The sequence below is a fragment of the Hyperolius riggenbachi genome, chromosome 10, assembly GCF_040937935.1.
Source record: "Hyperolius riggenbachi isolate aHypRig1 chromosome 10, aHypRig1.pri, whole genome shotgun sequence".
In the NCBI taxonomy this organism is placed as follows: domain Eukaryota; kingdom Metazoa; phylum Chordata; class Amphibia; order Anura; family Hyperoliidae; genus Hyperolius; species Hyperolius riggenbachi.
The window spans coordinates 37,956,125-37,975,000 of NC_090655.1; the positions used below are offsets into that span (position 1 = coordinate 37,956,125).

The window sequence follows — 18,876 nt, forward strand, 5'->3', positions numbered from 1 at the left end:
TATCCCCCTGGGTTCCTTATATTTCATTGCATTGTGCTGAATCGAGCTGCCAACTTTGGAGAAAAGTCGTCCTGTGGCCGTGATTTCGATCGTGAAAATATCGAAAACTAAAAGGCATAGAGCAGCTGTTTATTAATCATTGGAAAGAGGAGAAAGAGAGCTTTAAAATGATATGAATCTTTCCATAGTTACTGCACTGCTCAGAGTCCCTTTAACCATTATACCATCCAGCCACCGCTGACTTTGGAGAAAAGTCGTCCTGTGGCTGCGATTTCAACCACGAAAATATCGAAAACTGAAAGGCATAGAGCAGCTGTTTATATATCATTGGAAAGAGGAGAAAGAGAGCTTTAAAATGATATGAATCTTTCCATAGCTACTGCACTGCTCAGAGTCCCTTTAACCATTATACCATCCAGCCACCGCTGACTTTGGAGAAAAGTCGTCCTGTGGCCGCGATTTAAATCGCGAAAATATCGAAAACTAAAAGGCATAGAGCAGCCGTTTAGATATCATTAGAAAGAGGAGAAAGAGAGCTTTAAAATGATATGCATCTTTCCATAGTTACTGCACTGCTCAGAGTCCCTTTAACCATTATACCATCCAACCACCGCTGACAGGATGGCAAGGGCTGGTTTATGTGCTAATGGGGCCCCTTTGACTCTGAATGGGGCCCCAAGCGACTGCTTTTGTTGCCTGGTCGGTAATCCGGCCCTGCATGCGCCCTCCTCCTGTGCTCCCACAGCCCAGTCTATAACACAGAGCATTTATTTGGAAATAAAGTTGCATTCTTTCAGTTTTGCGTCCATTTGTATGTTTTATACATACACTAGGGCAGTGTTTCTCAACATTTTATTAGTGTGTACCCCTTTTAAAACCCTGTACTCATTGAGTACCCCCTAGCATAGCAAACATGATCACAAGTACCCCTTGACAAATATATATTTAATCGTAGTACATGATAATTGGTTCTAAACAATGTGCAAGCATTTATTATTGCTTTTAATTAGCTAAAATACTAATTTGGTGTTGTTTAAATAAGAATTATAATTTTCTAAATCTCTAAATTTGTTATTCTTGGTTAAGTATATCAAGCCTGAGTACCCCCTGGAACCAACAGAAGTACCCCCTGGGGTACGCGTACCACATGTTGAGAACCTAGGCACTAGGGCACCTCTTTCCCCATATTGTGCTTCTTAACATCCCCCAACAGAGTCTGTTGGTGGGGTTGAGGCAGACCACAAGTGGTCCCCACCACAGAGGTAACCTGTCACTTTTATCAAGGAAAGCGACCGCATCCAGGTCCACCCGGACCACTCTGAGTGGAGTTGTGTTCATTGTCTCCACCTGCTTCCTGTGGTTGGTTGCCCCGTCTGCAACCCGCCTTTTGTGAGTAGAGCATCTATTTCCTCTTTCATTACAAATACTGTATCCAAACATATTGCACTACTGGGCTCCCGTTTTGTTTCCTGTCATTTTTCTTTAGGGTGTCAAGACACCCCACTACCCTACTCTGTTAAATATGCAAATCATGGCATTTTTGGCCCTGATAGCTAAACACATAACCGCTGGAATGCAATGATGTGTCAGCTTGTTATCATTACAGGACCAAACTAATCCAACATGTATACAGACTGTTTTGGATTAGTTGATCCTCACAACTGTATGGCATGGATTAACCCCCTTTGCAGTCTGATTATTTCTGAATAATAGGGTCTAAAAGCGGAGAAATATTTTTAGCATGCAACAGCCCCAGCACTCATTCGCCTCGCTGGGATCCAGCGCTGCAGTTCTCCCTCCGTCTTCTGGGTGGTGCTGTAACCCTATAGTGAGATTTCCAGCTTTCATCATGATGACATACGATGATCTCACCAGGGGGAAGCAGAGCCTCAGAGGAGAGGAAGAAGAATGATGTCCGATGTCCAGATCCCCCGGGAGGTGAGTAAAAACACCCGCTGCGCATAATGCTCTACATCACGTGTCGAACTCCAGGCCTGGAGGGCCAGATCCATGCCAGTGTTTAGGATGGACTGAGAAAGAAAGGAATGTGTTCTACCTGATGGACCACACCTTTCCTGATTCAGACTCATCAATTCATTTGAGCTGTATCAAAAATGTGTGAGGATCTCGGCCCTCGTAGAACCGGTTTGACATACCTGCTCTACATAGACCTCCCAGCCGCTACCACAAGTTCAGCTCGGGGATACCACTCCTAGCATGTTTTTTCCACCCCAAGCTGGACTCGTGATGACCTCTAAGGAAGTTAATAAGGCTCTATGGGGTAGGACTTGAAACACCCACAGCTACAGATTACCCAGCAAGCTAATGGTGAACCAGAACTTCTAGGAGTGTGTAAGCGGCTGAAAGAGACCAAAAAGCCTCCTTACTAAAATGTTATGGAAAACAGAAGTTTGCCTTCTTAAAACAGAAGGTATTTGCGATTATTAAGGTTGAAGTGAGCTCTGAGGTGTCCCACAATGCATCACTGCTAAATATGCAAAGCGTCTCTTCGTTGTCTCTGATAGCCAAACACACCTCCCCAATAGCTGGTTCCCAAGTAAGACACGGAACTCTGACACATCTAAAATATGGAATGACTGATTGATGATACGGAGTTAGGATTTTTCGCGAACCAATCATTACCTTACCTTCACCCCTAAAAAGTTTTCTTCCGCTTAGTGCCAGAGAAGTGCTTCGCTCTGGACTGGATCAATAAGAGCCTCTCCTGGAGGAATAGAACATTTTCAACAGTCGTTGCTGTTAAGAAGCGACATTTGTGAGAAAATCATTTTAAAACTCTTACCTTGAATTGAATGTGCTGCCTAGGAGGAATAAATACGTCTTAAAATATTCATATTTCCATGACTTTTTATGAACTCATTAAGACTTAGAGGAATGTGTGCAATTTGTTCCTGTTGGCAAGTGAGATTTACTGGCTATAAATGGAAGAGGGGGAAAAGGAATGGGAGTTCCTTCCAATAATAAAAAATTGCCTCGAAAAGTGAGATTTCGACGCCAGAAATCTGCGGCAGACACGCCGCGTTCCGGATGTGGGGGATTCATAAATTAACAAGGACTCCCGTTGTCCAAATTCTGTTCAATTAATTATTCATTATTTACTAAGACATCCCCTTGTTCATAAAACAGCAGCCTATTCTCATTTGCGGCATTGAAATCTGCCGTTGGAAGTGAAGGCTGGGTAATAAGCTTTTCAGGCTGTAGAGAATAAATCGCTAATGGCTAGATCATTTGTGTTTTTTTTTTATTCTTTTTTATTTTCCGATGTTTTCCATCGCACATTGTGCCTTATTCCTTTGTGAAGTGCAGGCATTAATAAAGTGTAACTCTGCTTTTATTAAAAAAGGATTTCACTGCACATGTCCTACTGATACTCGAACTGTGTTGTAGCTGGGGTACCGTATATACTCGCGACAAAGTGTGCTGAAAAGTCTCATCCCTCGGCTTATACGTTTTTCAGACAAATTCACTGCACTCCACAATCAAGTAATCCCCTCTACCGAGGTAACACAGATCAACCCTGGAGATAAATCAAAGACCGCACATAGTACTGAAGAACGTTTGACTTGAGGGACCCCTGCCACCACACTCTGCACTCCACCGGGATGTGCCCACAGATGGGAGTAATAATTGCACTACCCCCCTCTGGGTATGCACTCACCATCCGAATGCTTTAACACTTGCGTATTAGTACTCAAGGTACTAAACTCAAGTTCCCGTCTGGTCTCAAAAGGATCAATCTCCAACTCCAGAGGTCCAATAGAAAAAGTAGTTTTATTCCAATATAAAAACTCCCATAAAAATTATAAAACAATGATAAAAATGTAGTTCTGGGGGATCGGCATATAGTTTGGCAACAAACAGCGGCTGCACCACCGTGCACAGCCTCTCCTCCAACCTGACGTCAGCGTGTCACCACCAGGCTCCTCCACATCCCGGTGGTGAAGAGTGTGGTGGCAGGGGTCCCTCAACTCAAACGTTATTCAGCACTATGTGCGGTCTTTGATTTATCTCCAGGGTTGATCTGTATTACCTCTGTAGTGGGGGTTACGTGATTGTGGAACGCAGTGAATTTGGCTGAATTTGGTGAAACAGAGAGACGGTGACTTTGTATTAACTGCGAACCCGTTGCATTGGTTACTTATTTCATCATTTGGAGCGCAATCTTCTCTCTTGGATATATCGGCTTATTCATGAGTTAGCTGTGTGAGGCTGTGTCACCCCTCCCCCCACCGAGTGACCCCCTTGTCATATGCTGCCGGGAGATTACTTGGAACTGCTTCTGCTGCCTGCATGAAGGTGTCTTGTCTCCCTGTCAGCGGGCCCATGCCTGCAAAATGTCCCCAGTTACTCCTTAGCCAGGTGTGCCCCAGTATGTGCCTAGGAGATTAACTGCTACTGCCTGCATGAAGGTGTCTTGTCTCCCCACCAATGTGTCCATGCCTGCAGAAATGTCCCCGGCTACTTGTGCAGTATTGACGTCAGTGCCAGGGTTTCCTCATCAGCCTGTGTGACGTTCTCGCTGTGTTTCATCTGTTTGATGCCATCTAGAGGCGTCTTGAGACACATCGAGAGCGTCACACCGGCTGATGAGGGAATCTGGCTCTGACGTCACTACTGCACACTCCAATTCAGCACAAGTTGCTGGAGACATTTCTGCAGGCATTGACATGCTGACGGGGGACCGACACCGTCATGCAGGCAACAGCAGTTCCAGGTAATCTCCCAGGCACATACTGGGGCACATCTGGCTAAGGAAGGGGGATGCTTATAACGGGGCACAGCTGGATACAGGAAGGAGGACAATACAGGGGGTACATCTGGCTATGGGCAGCTGACTAATACAGGGGGGACATCTGGCTATTTATACTGAATAGGGGGATGCCTGATACTAAAAGCACATCTAGCTATTTATACTGTGGAGGGAGCTATAGTGGGAAGGGGGGCTTATACCTGAGTTAATCACTTTTTCCTGGTTTCTGAAGAAAAAGTGGGTACCTCGGCTTATACGTGGGTCAGCTTATACACAGGTATATGAACATATATTTATTTTTAGACATAAAACCAACTTTTGATTTTGTTGCTTTTTTGCTGCTCTTTCTCAGGCAGTCCTTGATCCATTTATCACAGAATGAAGATTGCCCTGTGTAACACTATCAATACTGAAAGAACCAAACAAATTACACGCTCACCTTCCTGTTTAGGGGTGTAACAATAGCCCCCACAACCTCAGTTGTTGCCGGGGGCCAGAGTCTAAGGGGGCCCACTTTTATATGGAGTGCATGGCAGCAAAAGAGTCATATATTACCTGTTGTCAGCAGCGCTAACTACACGCCATCTTCATGCCTCTCTTCTGCTGTGCTGTACAGTGTAACTCCCACTTGTGACTCCCATCTCTGCATGTCATGTGATGTGCATCAGGGAGCCATAAGGAATTGCAGATGTTGTTCCATGGCGCCACCTGAATGACGGGCATCAGGTGGTGTAATGCATCAGGCAGCATCCCCCCTGCCTCCCCGGCCACCGATCGTTTACCTTTTCGAAACAAGGTTCCCCACTCTATCGGTTAGCCAGGTAGGTTCCCACATGGTGCATTAACATTTTATTGTTGATATTGTTCGACTATATGGGTGTTATGCTTTGAAAGCATTTGCATCTTGTGAGTGCAATTTTTTATCCTTTTTAATCAACAATAAAATGTTAATGCACCATGTGGGAACCTACCTGGCTAACCGATAGAGTGGGGAACACCCATATTTCGAAACAAGGTTCCCCACTCTATCGGTTAGCCAGGTAGGTTCCCACATGGTGCATTAACATTTTATTGCACTCACAAGATGCAAATGCTTTTCAAAGCATAACACCCATATAGTGTAGTCAGAGATCCCTTCTCCTCTCTCCTCCTTCTGAATCCCTCAGCTGTGGCCAATAGCAAGGGAGTCCAGGTGTGCAACGGACCATCGGGGTGGGGTGAAGTGGAAAGGGCCTCGATCACAGTGCCTGCAGCATCATGACGCGTTTCGGCGTACTTACGCGTTTCGGCGTACTTAAAGAGAACCTGTACTGAGTAAAATTATTTAAAATAAACACATGAGGTAACTTCAAATGAACATTACATAGTTACCTTTCCATCAGTTCCTCTCAGAAGCTCACCATTTTCTTCTGACAATGACCCCTTCCAGTTCTGACAACATTTTGTCAGAATTGAAATATATCAGTTGCTGTCGGTTATTTATCAGTTGCTGTCAGTTATAGCTGAGAGGACAACTGATGTGCCAAGTAATGTCTATGTTTTCCTATGGCTCAAGTGGACAATGGTACAGTTTAACAGTGTGCTGACCAGAAAGCTGTTATGGGGTAATGGCCACTTTCAAAATGGAGGACGGGGAATTCCCTTGGTGACAGTGGACAAATCGGACGCTGGAAAGGAAAGAGAGATTGAGGAGTAGATTACACGAGTGGTAAGTATGACTTGTGTATGTTTATTTTGACTTTAATTTTCAGTTCAGGTTTTCTTTAAATCTAGTGTCTGAGCCTGCAGCATCATCTGATGAAGGCGTAAGCATGCTGAAACGCGTCATGATGCTGCAGGCACTGTGATCGAGGCCCTTTCCACTTCACCCCGCCCCGATGGTCCGTTGCACACCTGGACTCCCTTGCTATTGGCCACAGCTGAGGGATTCAGAAGGAGGAGAGAGGAGAAGGGATCTCTGACTACACTATATGGGTGATATGCTTTGAAAGCATTTGCATCTTGTAAGTGCAATTTTGTATCCTTTTTATTCAACAATAAAACGTTAATGCACCATAGAGAGCTCCTCTTTTATCTTGTTTTCCAGTACACTTGTCCCACGAGTTGTGGAGCTTGCTAAATTGGTGTCAACTTTTGGAGGATTATCTCCTAGATCCTTTCTGCCTTGTTGGAGCGCTGTTATTGTTGGAAATAGGTTCCCACATGATGGGTGTAATGCCTGGCAGATCTCCTGCTTTCTTTCAGCTGCTATACCCCAATCTATTGCCGTAGCTCTGAGCTCGGCCCACGTCTTCACCTATAGACAAGCCCCCGCTTGAACAGGACACGGAATATGTCTCCTGACTTCGGTTACCCCCAGGTCGTAGCCTTCAAGATATAGCGGCTGAGGCAGAGAAAGCCAGAGTACCACCAGAGCAAACAAGACTATGCAGCTGAGTAATATTAGGTAGTAGAGCGGAATGCTCTTGTGGAGGAAGTACACAGATCACACCAAGAGCTATGAACAAGGAAGCAAAATTGCTCAGAGCGACCACAGCCCTGAGCTTCCGATAACCGCCACAAAAACAAGACACAATGGTGTTGCCTCGAGCGGCAAAAAAGTCTAGAACCGGCCCTGATGGCTGCACCTCATTAAGTTATAGCTGTTCTGGTTCAGACAGGCTGAAATGTCTGTATCTGAAAGTAATAAAGAAATCACATTGGTGAAATGTCCTTACAGTAGATAAATGTGCCTGTTCTCTTTATGTAAGGATGATATTAAAGGCTGAATATCTCCTGTCATCTCTTAGAGATAGCGTCACGCATATCGTGGCTGAAAACAACTCTGGAGCTGAAGTGCTGGAATGGCTGAAGTCTAAGAAGCTGGCCGGAGTGGTGAAATGTCAGATTGTGGACATCTCCTGGTTTACAGAGTGCATGGGAGCCGGGTGTCCTATAAGGATAGAAAGCCGACACCAACTGGTAAGCGTTATTCTCAGTTATGGTGCAGCATAGTCATGATGTTTCTGTGAGTTAAGATTTGGTTTTATATTATTTGGATATACACCCATGGTATGCACACCCACACAATCCAGTATTTTGATGTTAAGGCTCGTACATACGTCCAAACCATCAAACCATCAAACCTGGTCTGTTAGAAGACAGTTGGGTGTGTGTACGGCTGGCAAACAACAAGACGACCAACTGATAGCAGATTGTTTGTCAGATCCAACCGGTGGATCAACCTGCACAACTATCTTGCAGGCTGGCCAAATGTGTACCAGTTGGTTTTGAATGCGGACATGTTGTCGTTTAGCTTGCTTGCATAGTATTTAAGTGAGTTGGTTGTTTAGTTGGTTTGCGTGTTTGTACGTACTTCGCATGTAAGCAACTTGTTGTGTGGTTGGTTGTGCAATATGTGGGATATGTGTATGAGTCAATGTAAAAAGTGAGCATGACCCATAAACAATAGTAACTATATACAAAGACTAGGCATAAGCCTGCCTGTTTAAAACTGGCGCTAGGGCTCAGCTTTGACTCCCCCCTTCACCACCACCTTGCCCACGGCGCAAGCTGCGTTCATAACCTCGAGCGTGCACTGCAAGCCGCACGTGCACACGGCTGCGCTCCTCTTGCTCCTCTTGCTCTCCAACATCCGCCCACATGACTCAAATGTGCAGTAGCACAAACACATGGACCCATGGACAGGAGAGGATGCAGGGACTCTGGGATTTTATTATAGAGGATACACTAGTACTCAAGTTCTCTAATGCAAAAAGTTGAATAAATTTGTATTAAATTTAAACAGTACAATTCAAACCATTCTAGGGACTTCCACTAGATGGTATAAAACATTGATATCAATGAGGTACACGCTTCCTCCAGCTCCAAAGCTCCCAGGACGTCCCTCGCCGCAGCTCTGCCCGCAGCCGTTCGCCACAAGTCCGTCCCGGTCCCCGGCGATGACGTCAGAGCAACCTCCAGGTCGCTCTGTACTGCCCCTGCGTGAGCGGTGCTGTCAATCACTGCCACGTGGGCCGGAGCGGACTGCGCAGTCCGCTCCGGCTCCCCCCATTGATGCATCACAGCTCACAGCATGCCCGGCCTTGAGGCACTACAGCTCTGACTCTGTCTGGGGGACATCCAGGGCATCCCAGAATAGATCTGTGGCACGTGCTGTGAAGATATCAGCAGAAAATGGCAGCAGCATAAGCTGATATGAGCTGTGCATGCGCATAAGAAAATATGATGACGTAGCAGCAAAGCTTGATGGGCAGCAGAGAGTGTCATTGCACCGGCCTACGCACAGTAACTGCAGTAGTCCAAGGTCATTCGACTCACAAAGCGACTCATGTGTTCTATCTTGTTGCTAAGAAACAGAATGATCCACTGCCTTCCCTCCTACCCGACACTAATTGTACATGTGTGTGTACCTTTAGATTTCCGATTGTTCAGTCCCCAGTGCCACTGCCTATTTCATTGTTTCTCTACTGATAAAGCTTGCAAGCTGAACATAAGCGCCCAAACCGCCACCATGGCTCCCAGTCCTCTTGCTCACTATTTGGGGAGCATCTCAGAAGCTCTTCATAAGAACTGTACCCACCTTACTATTTTGTCAGCAATTCTTCTGACGACCGGCAATTTTTTTTTAAATCTCTGGTTTCCGCGATCTCAGGCGCACAAATAGGCGAACGATGCTTTGTGACGCACAGCGATAACGACCGTCACAGCAGATTGGATCTTTAAGATCCCCAATGACCCCCAATGACTCTTACACAAAGTGCCACAATTGTTTGAACTCCCATTCACACCCGTCACGTGCTGTCGCGTGACCCTGTGAGTTTTCCCAATCCATCGTCAGATGAGAATTCAGCTTTAAGGAACTTACAAGCAGGCAACTAACATTTGCAGATTATCAAGAACAGCCTGCGTACTTTGCTAACGATGCGGCCACTTTAATTTCTTCCTTTCTAATTTTAAATATCAACACTGTAAACAGCACTCTAATTAAGCCAACAAAAAAAGAAGCAACACGGCAGATGGAGCCTTCGCTGTCAGGCTTAGAACAATTGCAAGCCAGAAAACGTGTTTGCTCTCTCAGCGACGAGAATGCGCTTGCCACGCTCACAGAAGACCTGCTGCCGAGGAAGTGGTGTAAATACGTGCATGACAATGAGGAGGACAACCACAGATCCGCGAGTCACAGCCCGCTCGCCGAGAACACAGGGCAGCTGGTGCGGAGGCAGCCTGGAATCCAGCTCTCCGGACCATCCATGACACTTGTTATCAAGAGGCCCGCTGCAGGTTGGCTGCTGGTAGTTTAGGTTCTGCTATTTCAAGCTCTCCATCGTAGAAAATTAAACTTTGAACACTTGGAGGGAACGTTGTACAAAACGGAGGCTTTGTAGTGCATGATATGCAAATGAAGGCTGGATCCTCATTTCCCTGCAACAGCCGGTCCTATTAATATGGTAATAAGGTCAGCAGCATCATGCAGGGTTGACTCATGTCTAATGATTTTTCTTTTTAAAGTGAGGAAAGTAACAAGTTAGTCCCGAGGTACTTTGCGAACTTTTGGTGCATTAGAAAGTAGATAAGTGAAGTATAAGTGACGTGTTTGCCCACTTTCGGCTAGTTTTAGACCTGGCCATTGTGTTGCGATGGTCCGCCCCATCGCATTGCACCGCAGAAAACAGCATTCATATGACCATGCAGCGGAATGCTCAGACAGGGTCATATGCATAACACCGCCCCCCTTGCCCAGTGACGCATTCCCTGCTGGCCCGGAAGTACATTACTGGGATTCCCAAGTTTCCTGATCATATTCACGCTTCTTCGCTGCCCTCAAAAAATTACATTTTCTGCATCACCCATTGACTTTCATTACTTCCGCTGCCGCTGCTTCGCTGCGGAAATCCGCTGGTAACATGTTGTTGACTTTGCGGCGGCTTGGCGGAGGATCGGGAAGTTCTGGCAGAACGCTCCTTGATGTGGTAAGTGTGCTAGACCCCATTGCCTTGCATTTCTGTTGTGTAACCCTGCGGTAAAACAGGGTAACACAATGCATGCTTGCAAGGCAAGTGTAAAAGAGAGCCTAAAGGAAACCTGAAGGGGAAAAATAGGCCCTATTGGGATACTTACCTCAGTAGAGGGAAGCCTTCCCAGCGGTGGGACCTCTTAAAGGTAGTCAACAAGGGCTTGTCGACGGAGCCTGGCGCACTGCACTGGTGCAGACTGCTTGTGCTTGAGCTGTTCTGCGTCTGCGCAGTGTGGCGGTGCTTGTTCAGGTATGGCATTGCAGCCATGAGCTTCCAGGTGGTCACGGCTAGGGCTGCTCAAAACCGAAACCGGGAGACATCCGGATAGTTGCTATCCGGATATCTCCCAGTAAACCGGTGCGGGGGTCAATCTTACCTGTCTGACGTCTTCTCTGTTTGTCCCTCGGCGCCTCCCACGATACGCTCTAAGCGGCGGTCAGGTGATTACAAACACTTCCTCCTTCCGGGTTGAAGGAGAAAGTGTTTGCAATCACCTGACCGCCGCTTGGAGCGCATCGTGGAAGGCGCCGAGGGACAGACGGAGAAGACGTCAGACAGGTAAGATTGACCCCCCCCCCCGCACCGGTTTACTGGGAGATATCCGGATAGCAACTATCCGGATGTCTCCCGGTTTCGGTTTTGAGCAGCCCTAGCCGTGACCACCTGGAAGCTCATGGCTGCAATGCCATACCTGAACAAGCACCGCCACACTGCGCAGACGCAGAACAGCTCAAGCACAAGCAGTCTGCACCAGTGCAGTGCGCCAGGCTCCGTCAACAAGCCCTTGTTGACTACCTTTCACGGCGTCTAGCGGTGGTCTGCAGGATAACGTGGAAAGCCACTGTAGTATCTAGAGAATTCCCTGTACTGATGTAAGTATCTAACTTTTGCCTCACCTAAAGTTACAGGTTTGCTTTAGGTTTTAGTCTAGCTGTACTTCAATCTACTTTAAATGTAGAGCGTATACGATCGGGCTTGGCTATTTCTGCCTGGACCCGAACAAAAAGCTGCAAGTACACATGCATGAGGCTCTTACGGGATTGTTATGGTCCTGGAGCCGGCATCACCGACAAGTTTGTTGGTGATTATCAGGGGCTTGCCAGCGCTGGATCGGGGCTGCAGGAGAGGACACTTCAGGCTTGCATTTTAAATGTACCTGTAAGGAAAAAAAGAGCCCCTATGGGATACTTACCTCGGAAGGGCGAAACCTCTGGATCCTAATGAGACTTCCCCCTCCCGAGGTAAGTACCCCGTACAGGGTTTTTCCCGTACAGGTACCTGGAGTAAAATTAAACAAATGAGTTATACATTACCGTCATTATTTTTGTAGACCTAATGATAAATAAAACTTTACAACTAAGATCCATACTCTTGAATTTTAGTTGTAAAGGACTCCTGACACCTGAACTGAGAGGGATTTGGAAGGTGTCATACTTATTTCCAAAATGCAATGCATATTGCCTGGCTTTCCAGCTGATCCTCTATCTCTAATACTTTTAGCCATAAACCCTGAACAAGCATGCACATCAGGTGCTCTGACTCAAGTCACATGCTATTTAATGCATGAAACATCAGCAGGACGCCATGCAACCGGTAATGATTATGGCAGCCTCCATATACAGTACCTCTCAATTCAGGCATAATTTAATAATGGAAAAGCTATGTGTTGGGTGGGAATCAGGATGTTACATGGACATGGCTGTTGTTTCTTCAGCTCCTACAAAGAGAAATGGCAACCTATTGAACATTTCACCACTTTACTGCTATCAGGAGTGTTGGCACAGCCTAACAGAAGTGTTATGACCTCTAGTTAGCTTTCAAAAATAACTGACTGCAATGATAAAGGACTGGTCTATTAACACTTGCAATGAAAAAAAGTGAACATGGGCAAGTTCTAAATCGGATTGATACTACTGCATATGCACACTGGTCAAAGAAGGTGGCCGGTAGGCCCCTTGACAGCCACTAGCACCCTACCTAGGTTGCCTGGTGGATGATCCTGCTCTAGGTTTGCTGGATCACTTATAAAATCCCCACTGGAGATACTTAAAGAGAATCTGTACTCTAAAATTCTTACAATAACAAGCATACCATACTATTCATTATGTTCTCCTGGGCCCCTCTGTGCTGTTTCTGCCTCTCCCTGCTGCAATCCTGGATTGTAATTGCCATTTTTATCCAGTGTACAAACAAAATACATGGCAAGTGATACCCTGAGAAGAGCTGAGTGTGTGAGTCATACAGAGTGTGCAGGGGGCCTGGAGAGGGTGTGTATAGCTTCTAGCCAATCACAAGCAGTGCAGCACATTCCACACATTCCAGCCTCAGCCGTCAGAGGAGAGAAGATTAGATCATATAGCAGAGATAATACAGCCACTGTGCAAATAGGAAAGGCTGCAGTTAGACAGACCACATTAGAACAGGTATAGGAACTTACAGGATAGAAGAAATAAGGATGAAAATTTTGTTACAGAGTCTCTTTAAAGAGAATCTGTATTGTTAAAATCGCACAAAAGTAAACATACCAGTGCGTTAGGGGACATCTCCTATTACCCTCTGTCACAATTTCGCCGCTCCTCGCCGCATTAAAAGTGGTTAAAAACAGTTTTAAAAAGTTTGTTTATAAACAAACAAAATGGCCACCAAAACAGGAAGTAGGTTGATGTACAGCATGTCCACACATAGAAAATACATCCATACACAAGCAGGCTGTATACACCCTTCCTTTTGAGTCTCAAGAGATCATTTGTGTGTTTCTTTCCCCCTGCAGCTATCTTCCACTGAAGTGTCAGGCTGTTTCTTCCTACAGAGTGCAGACAGCTGTGCCTGTATGTAATTCCTCAGTATGTGAAAGCCCAGCCAGCTCAGAGGAGGATTTATCCAGCTTGTAAAAGATAATAGAGCAGAGAGAAGCTGCACTAAACTAAATAACACACAGCAGTGTGCAGAGAGGGGCCTGGAGGGGGGAGATGCATCACAGAACCACAACACTGAAGAACTTGGCAGCCTTCCAGACACAGGCTGACAAGTCTGACAAAAGAGAGATAAGTTGATTTATTACAGAGATGGTGATAGTAGAACGCGCTGCAGTAAGCCAGAACACATTAGAATAGCTTTTGGAACTTGTAGGATGATAAAAAACAGGATGCAATTTTTGTTACGGAGTCTCTTTAAGTAAAACAGACTGAAAGGGATCAGTATTAAATCCCTGATAGAAAATATATATATAGTTTCAAAGCTTTAATGTGAATGAAAATAAAGTTGAAATCACACCTAGTAAAATATGAAGCCCATTGCTAAATGACCTTTTCTTATGATCAAGTCAGTTTGTAAGTGATTTGCTATTGGCATTTTAATAGGGAAAGATTTCCTTAACAGGCTATAAATTCTGGAGCAATGATCATAAATCTTCTGGCTCAGAGCGTGTCATCACTGGTATAATTTCCCCGCGCATTTTGCCCCGGTATATGATAAATGGGCGCCTCTCTTGTAATTAACATATGAAGTGTGTACGCTATGCCAGCCACTGGAAAGGGCATTGGTGAATTTTGTTTTCCTCTCCAGCCCTCGGTGAGGAACTCCTGTCTATAAATTCCCAGCTGGGTTTTAATCTTGAGAGGTCACGGCTGCAGAGCACATTATGGAAAAGGTTCTGCCGGTCTATTTCATTTCTATGATCCTTTAGTCGGAGCGGTGTTTTTCCATTCTGCCTCTGTCTTTTTTTCTTATTTCTCCAGTTTTTATCTAAAACCCAGCAGGTTGCTTTACATTTTAAATTTAAAGGTGAACTCACAAAGGTGTCACTGGATTGGGTTTCACATAACGATAACATTTGTCTTTGATATCTTGTAAGAATTTTTTTGTCCCTTAAAGGGGAACTGAAGAGAGAGGTATATGGAGGCTGTCATGTTTATTTCCTTTTAGACAATACCAGTTGCCTGGCAGCCCTGCTGATCCTCTGCCTCTAATACAATTAGCCATAGCCCCTGAACAAGCATGCAGCAGATCAGGTGTTTCAGTGTTTCAGTCTGACAAGACTAGCTGCATGCTTGTTTCTGGTTTTAATCAGATACTACTGCAGAGAAATAGACCAGCAGGGCTGCCAGGCAACTGGTATTGATTAAAAGGAAATAAACATGACAGCCTCCATATACCTCTCTCTTCAGTTCCCCTTTAAAGCAACAGGGACAGTCATACTACCCCAGGAAAAAAAACATGTAGATATACGGTATTTGAAGATAAATACTTATTCTATTTACATAACCTATGTATCGTATTTTCCACATTTTTATTTCAGGGAATCTTAAAGTAAATAAAGAGAACACCGTTGCAGGCATTTTCCGTTTTATGGCTTCCGACTGACACCAACCCTGATGTTATTTCCTCCCTTATGGTGGCCACTAATGATCCAATCATTTTCATCCAGCTTTACCAAATCTGTGTAATAGAAATGTAAATTAAGTGAATGCATTGAATGAATAATTTAGGCAGTCCCTTATCTTACATAGAAATGGTAAGATTGGATGAAAAAGATTGGATCATTAGTGGCCAACATTAATCTTTTTTCTCTACTAGAAACTGCACTATCATACAGTGGGTTGCAAAAGTATTCGGCCCCCGTGGAGTTTTCCACATTTTGTCACATTACTGCCACAAACATGCATCAATTTTATTGGAGTTTCACGTGAAAGACCAATACAAAGTGCTGTACATGTGAGAAGTGGATCGAAAATCATACATCATTCCAAACATTTTTTACAAATAAATAACTGCAAAGTGGGGTGTGGAGATATATTGAGGTGCTGATGATATTAAGGATAACAGGAACATATTTCCTTCATTTTTTTTGACTATCATATGGGATTGTCTGTTAGCCAGTCTTCCTGGAATTCCGTATAAAGTGAAAATTACCTATCATTGTCTGCTTCTAATTAGGAAACCCTTAATTAGTTGCTGTGAAGCCTATACAGGTGGTCAGACCATGTTGTCTGAATAATGTCTCCGAGGTGTATTGTGTTTGGGAGCAATTGTCACCTATCACACAGGACATCCTGCTGCAATGTGAAAGCCTTAATCAATTGTCACCTGTAACCTGGGGAGATTGGAAGTGAAGGAAGTCTTTTGTTTTGTGTGTGTGCTATAGTACCCTTTTCATGTATGTGGATCTCTGGAAATCCCATTTATGTCTGAGAACGGAGACAGGAAAACGCCTTAATCAAGTTTTCACCTGGAGTTGAAAGCCTAACTTCACAATCTTTGATGTATAGTAGACTTTTACCTGGAAATGGAATATGTCTGAGATTTAATTAAAACCTAGTTCCTCCCCTCCCCAAGTAAGTTGCAGCCTCCAGGCGTAGCTCAGAGTATAAAAAGCAGAGGCAAATGCCTAGTGACCATCTGCTCTGGGAGTTAGCGCATAGCTAGAGTCGATCTCGACTTCCGGTCGAACAAGCGGCATGCTCCTGCCGACAACTTTGAGACCTTCAAGTTGGTAACGTTTTTTTTTAATCCCCATTTTTATTTTACGCAAATATCCGTGTGTGTTATCTTTGTAACTTTTATCTTGTAACTATTTTTACTTTGTTTTTTGTAATCTTGTTGTATATATTAAGTTCTGCATTGTTCTATGTTTTTCTAGAATATTAAATTATTATTTAATAAGTTTGACTTCTGCCGTACTAAACTAACACTCATAGCCTAGAAGAGACTGAAGTGTAACCGTGTATAAGTTCATGCCTAATTGTACGCTTGAGCAACACTACCGTAGGAAATTGTAATTGCATTGTGTGTGGGGGCGTTTGTCATACGTTGGCCTAAGCGCGCAGCTGACCCAACGTACGAACAACGCCAGTGCGAGTAGCTAACAGTATCGTTCGGAACGACTGTTAGTGGGTCTTTGCTTCACGACAGTGTAAGATTGCAACTGTGTGTGTGTGTGGGTGCGTGGCGTTCCCGTATTTGGCCTAAGCGCAAAGCTGACCCAAATACGAAAACGCGGAGTGCGCGCTGAGGACTCGACAGCAGAGTGGAAGTGTCTAGCAACGCTAGTGGTGGCAGTGAGAGGTGTTTTGAGGGGTTCCAGCCTTGTTTGTAGCTTAAATAAGGCTGTTCCCCGCTTAATCTGGTCAAACCCGCAGTCGGGAACCGTATACGCAGGCGTGCCGCGGGCCGGTTCCTGACATGGGGTGTGCGTAATTATTCGGCCCCCTGAGTCAATACTTTGTAGAACCACATTTTGCTGCAATTACAGCTGCCAGTCTTTTAGGGTAAGTCTCTACCAGCTTTGCACATCTAGAGACTGAAATCCTTGCTCATTATTTGCAAAACAGCTCCAGCTCAGTCAGATTAGATAGACAGCGTTTGTGAACAGCAGTTTTCAGATCTTGCCACAAATTCTCGATTGGATTTAGATCTGGACTTTGGGCCATTCTAACACATGGATATGTTTTGTTTTAAACCATTCCATTGTTGCCCTGGCTTTATGTTTAGGGTCGTTGTCCTGCTGGAAGGTGAACCTCCGCCCCAGTCTCAAGTCTTTTGCAGTCTCCAAGAGGTTTTCTTCCATGATTGCCCTGTATTTGGCTCCATCCATCTTCCCATCAACTCTGACCAGCTTCCCTGTCCCTGCTGAAGAGATGCACCCCCCGAGCATGATGCTGCCACCACCATATTTGACAGTGGGGATGGTGTGTTCAGAGTGATGTGCAGTGTTTGTTTTCTGCCACACATAGCGTTTTGCATTTTGGCCACAAAGTTCCATTTTGGTCTCATCTGACCAGAGCACCTTCTTCCACATGTTTGCTGTGTCCCCCACATGGCTTGTGGCAAACTGCAAACGGGACTTCTTATGCTTTCTGTTAACAATGCCTTTCTTCTTGCCACTCTTCCATAAAGGCCAACTTTGTACAGTGCATGACTAATAGTTGTCCTATGGACAGATTCTCCCACCTGAGCTGTAGATCTCTGCAGCTCATCCAGAGTCACCATGGGCCTCTTGACTGCATTTCTGATCAGCGCTCTCCTTGTTCGGCCTGTGAGTTTAGGTGGATGGCCTTGTCTTGGTAGGTTTACAGTTGTGCCATACTCCTTCCATTTCTGAATGATCGCTTAAACAGTGCTCCGTGGGATGTTCAAGGCTTTGGAAATCTTTTTGTAGCCTAAGCCTGCTTTAAATTTCTCAATAACTTGATCCCTGACCTGTCTTGGACCCAGGGGCGTAGCAATAGGGGGTGCAGAGGTAGCGACCGCATCGGGGCCCTTGGGCCAGAGGGGCCCCGAAGGGCCCTCCCTCATCTACAGTATTAGCTCTCTATTGGTGCTGTGATCAAAATAATTACTTCTATAGGTACTTTGAATAGTGGTAATCATTAACAAACTATTCCTCATCCCCTTCTTGCACCTCTGACACTGTAGTTGCCATTGGCAGGTTTTGGTGCACCGTATCAATTGTTATGTATAGAGTGCTTGGGGGGCCCCATTGTAAAACCTGCATCGGGGCCCACAGCTCCTTAGCTACGCCACTGCTTGGACCTGTCTTCTGTGTTCTTTGGACTTCACTGTGTTGTTGCTCCCAATATTCTCTTAGACAACCTCTGAGGCCCTCACAGAGCAGCTGTATTTGTACTGACATTAGATTACACACAGGTGCACTCTATTTAGTCATTAGCACTCATCTGGCAATGTCTATAGGCAACTGACTGCATTTAGAGCAAAGGAGGCCGAATAATTATGCACACACCACTTTGCAGTTATTTATTTGTAAAAAATGTTTGGAATGATGTATGATTTTTGTTCCACTTCTCATGTGTACACCACTTTGTGTGGAATTCCAATAAAATTGATTCATGTTTGTGGCAGTAATATGACAAAATGTGGAAAATGTCAAGGGGGCTGAATAGTTTTGCAACCCACTGTATCTAGCTTACTTTGTAAACATATGTGAGCACAGCCTAGATTGTATTTCAGCAGCTTCTGCAGAGGGGTGAGGTATATTTCCCTTCTCAGCCTCATGTCACAATGCACCGCCCTCAGCCAATTATTGAGGAGCAGGAATGTGGGAGGGAAGAGTTCTTCTCTTTGGCAATGTAC

At 45.0% G+C, this 18,876-nt stretch overlaps 1 protein-coding gene across 3 annotated transcripts in view; it reads left to right on the forward strand.

Moving 5' to 3' along the window:
* DNTT (DNA nucleotidylexotransferase) overlaps nt 1–18,876 on the forward strand; it is a 614,660-nt gene that overhangs the window by 119,613 nt on the left and 476,171 nt on the right. For all 3 annotated transcript variants that reach the window (XM_068258688.1, XM_068258686.1, XM_068258687.1), the window contains exon 2: nt 7,561–7,732. In XM_068258688.1, the coding sequence (XP_068114789.1) occupies nt 7,561–7,732 (172 nt within the window). The remainder of the gene's footprint in view (nt 1–7,560; nt 7,733–18,876) is intronic.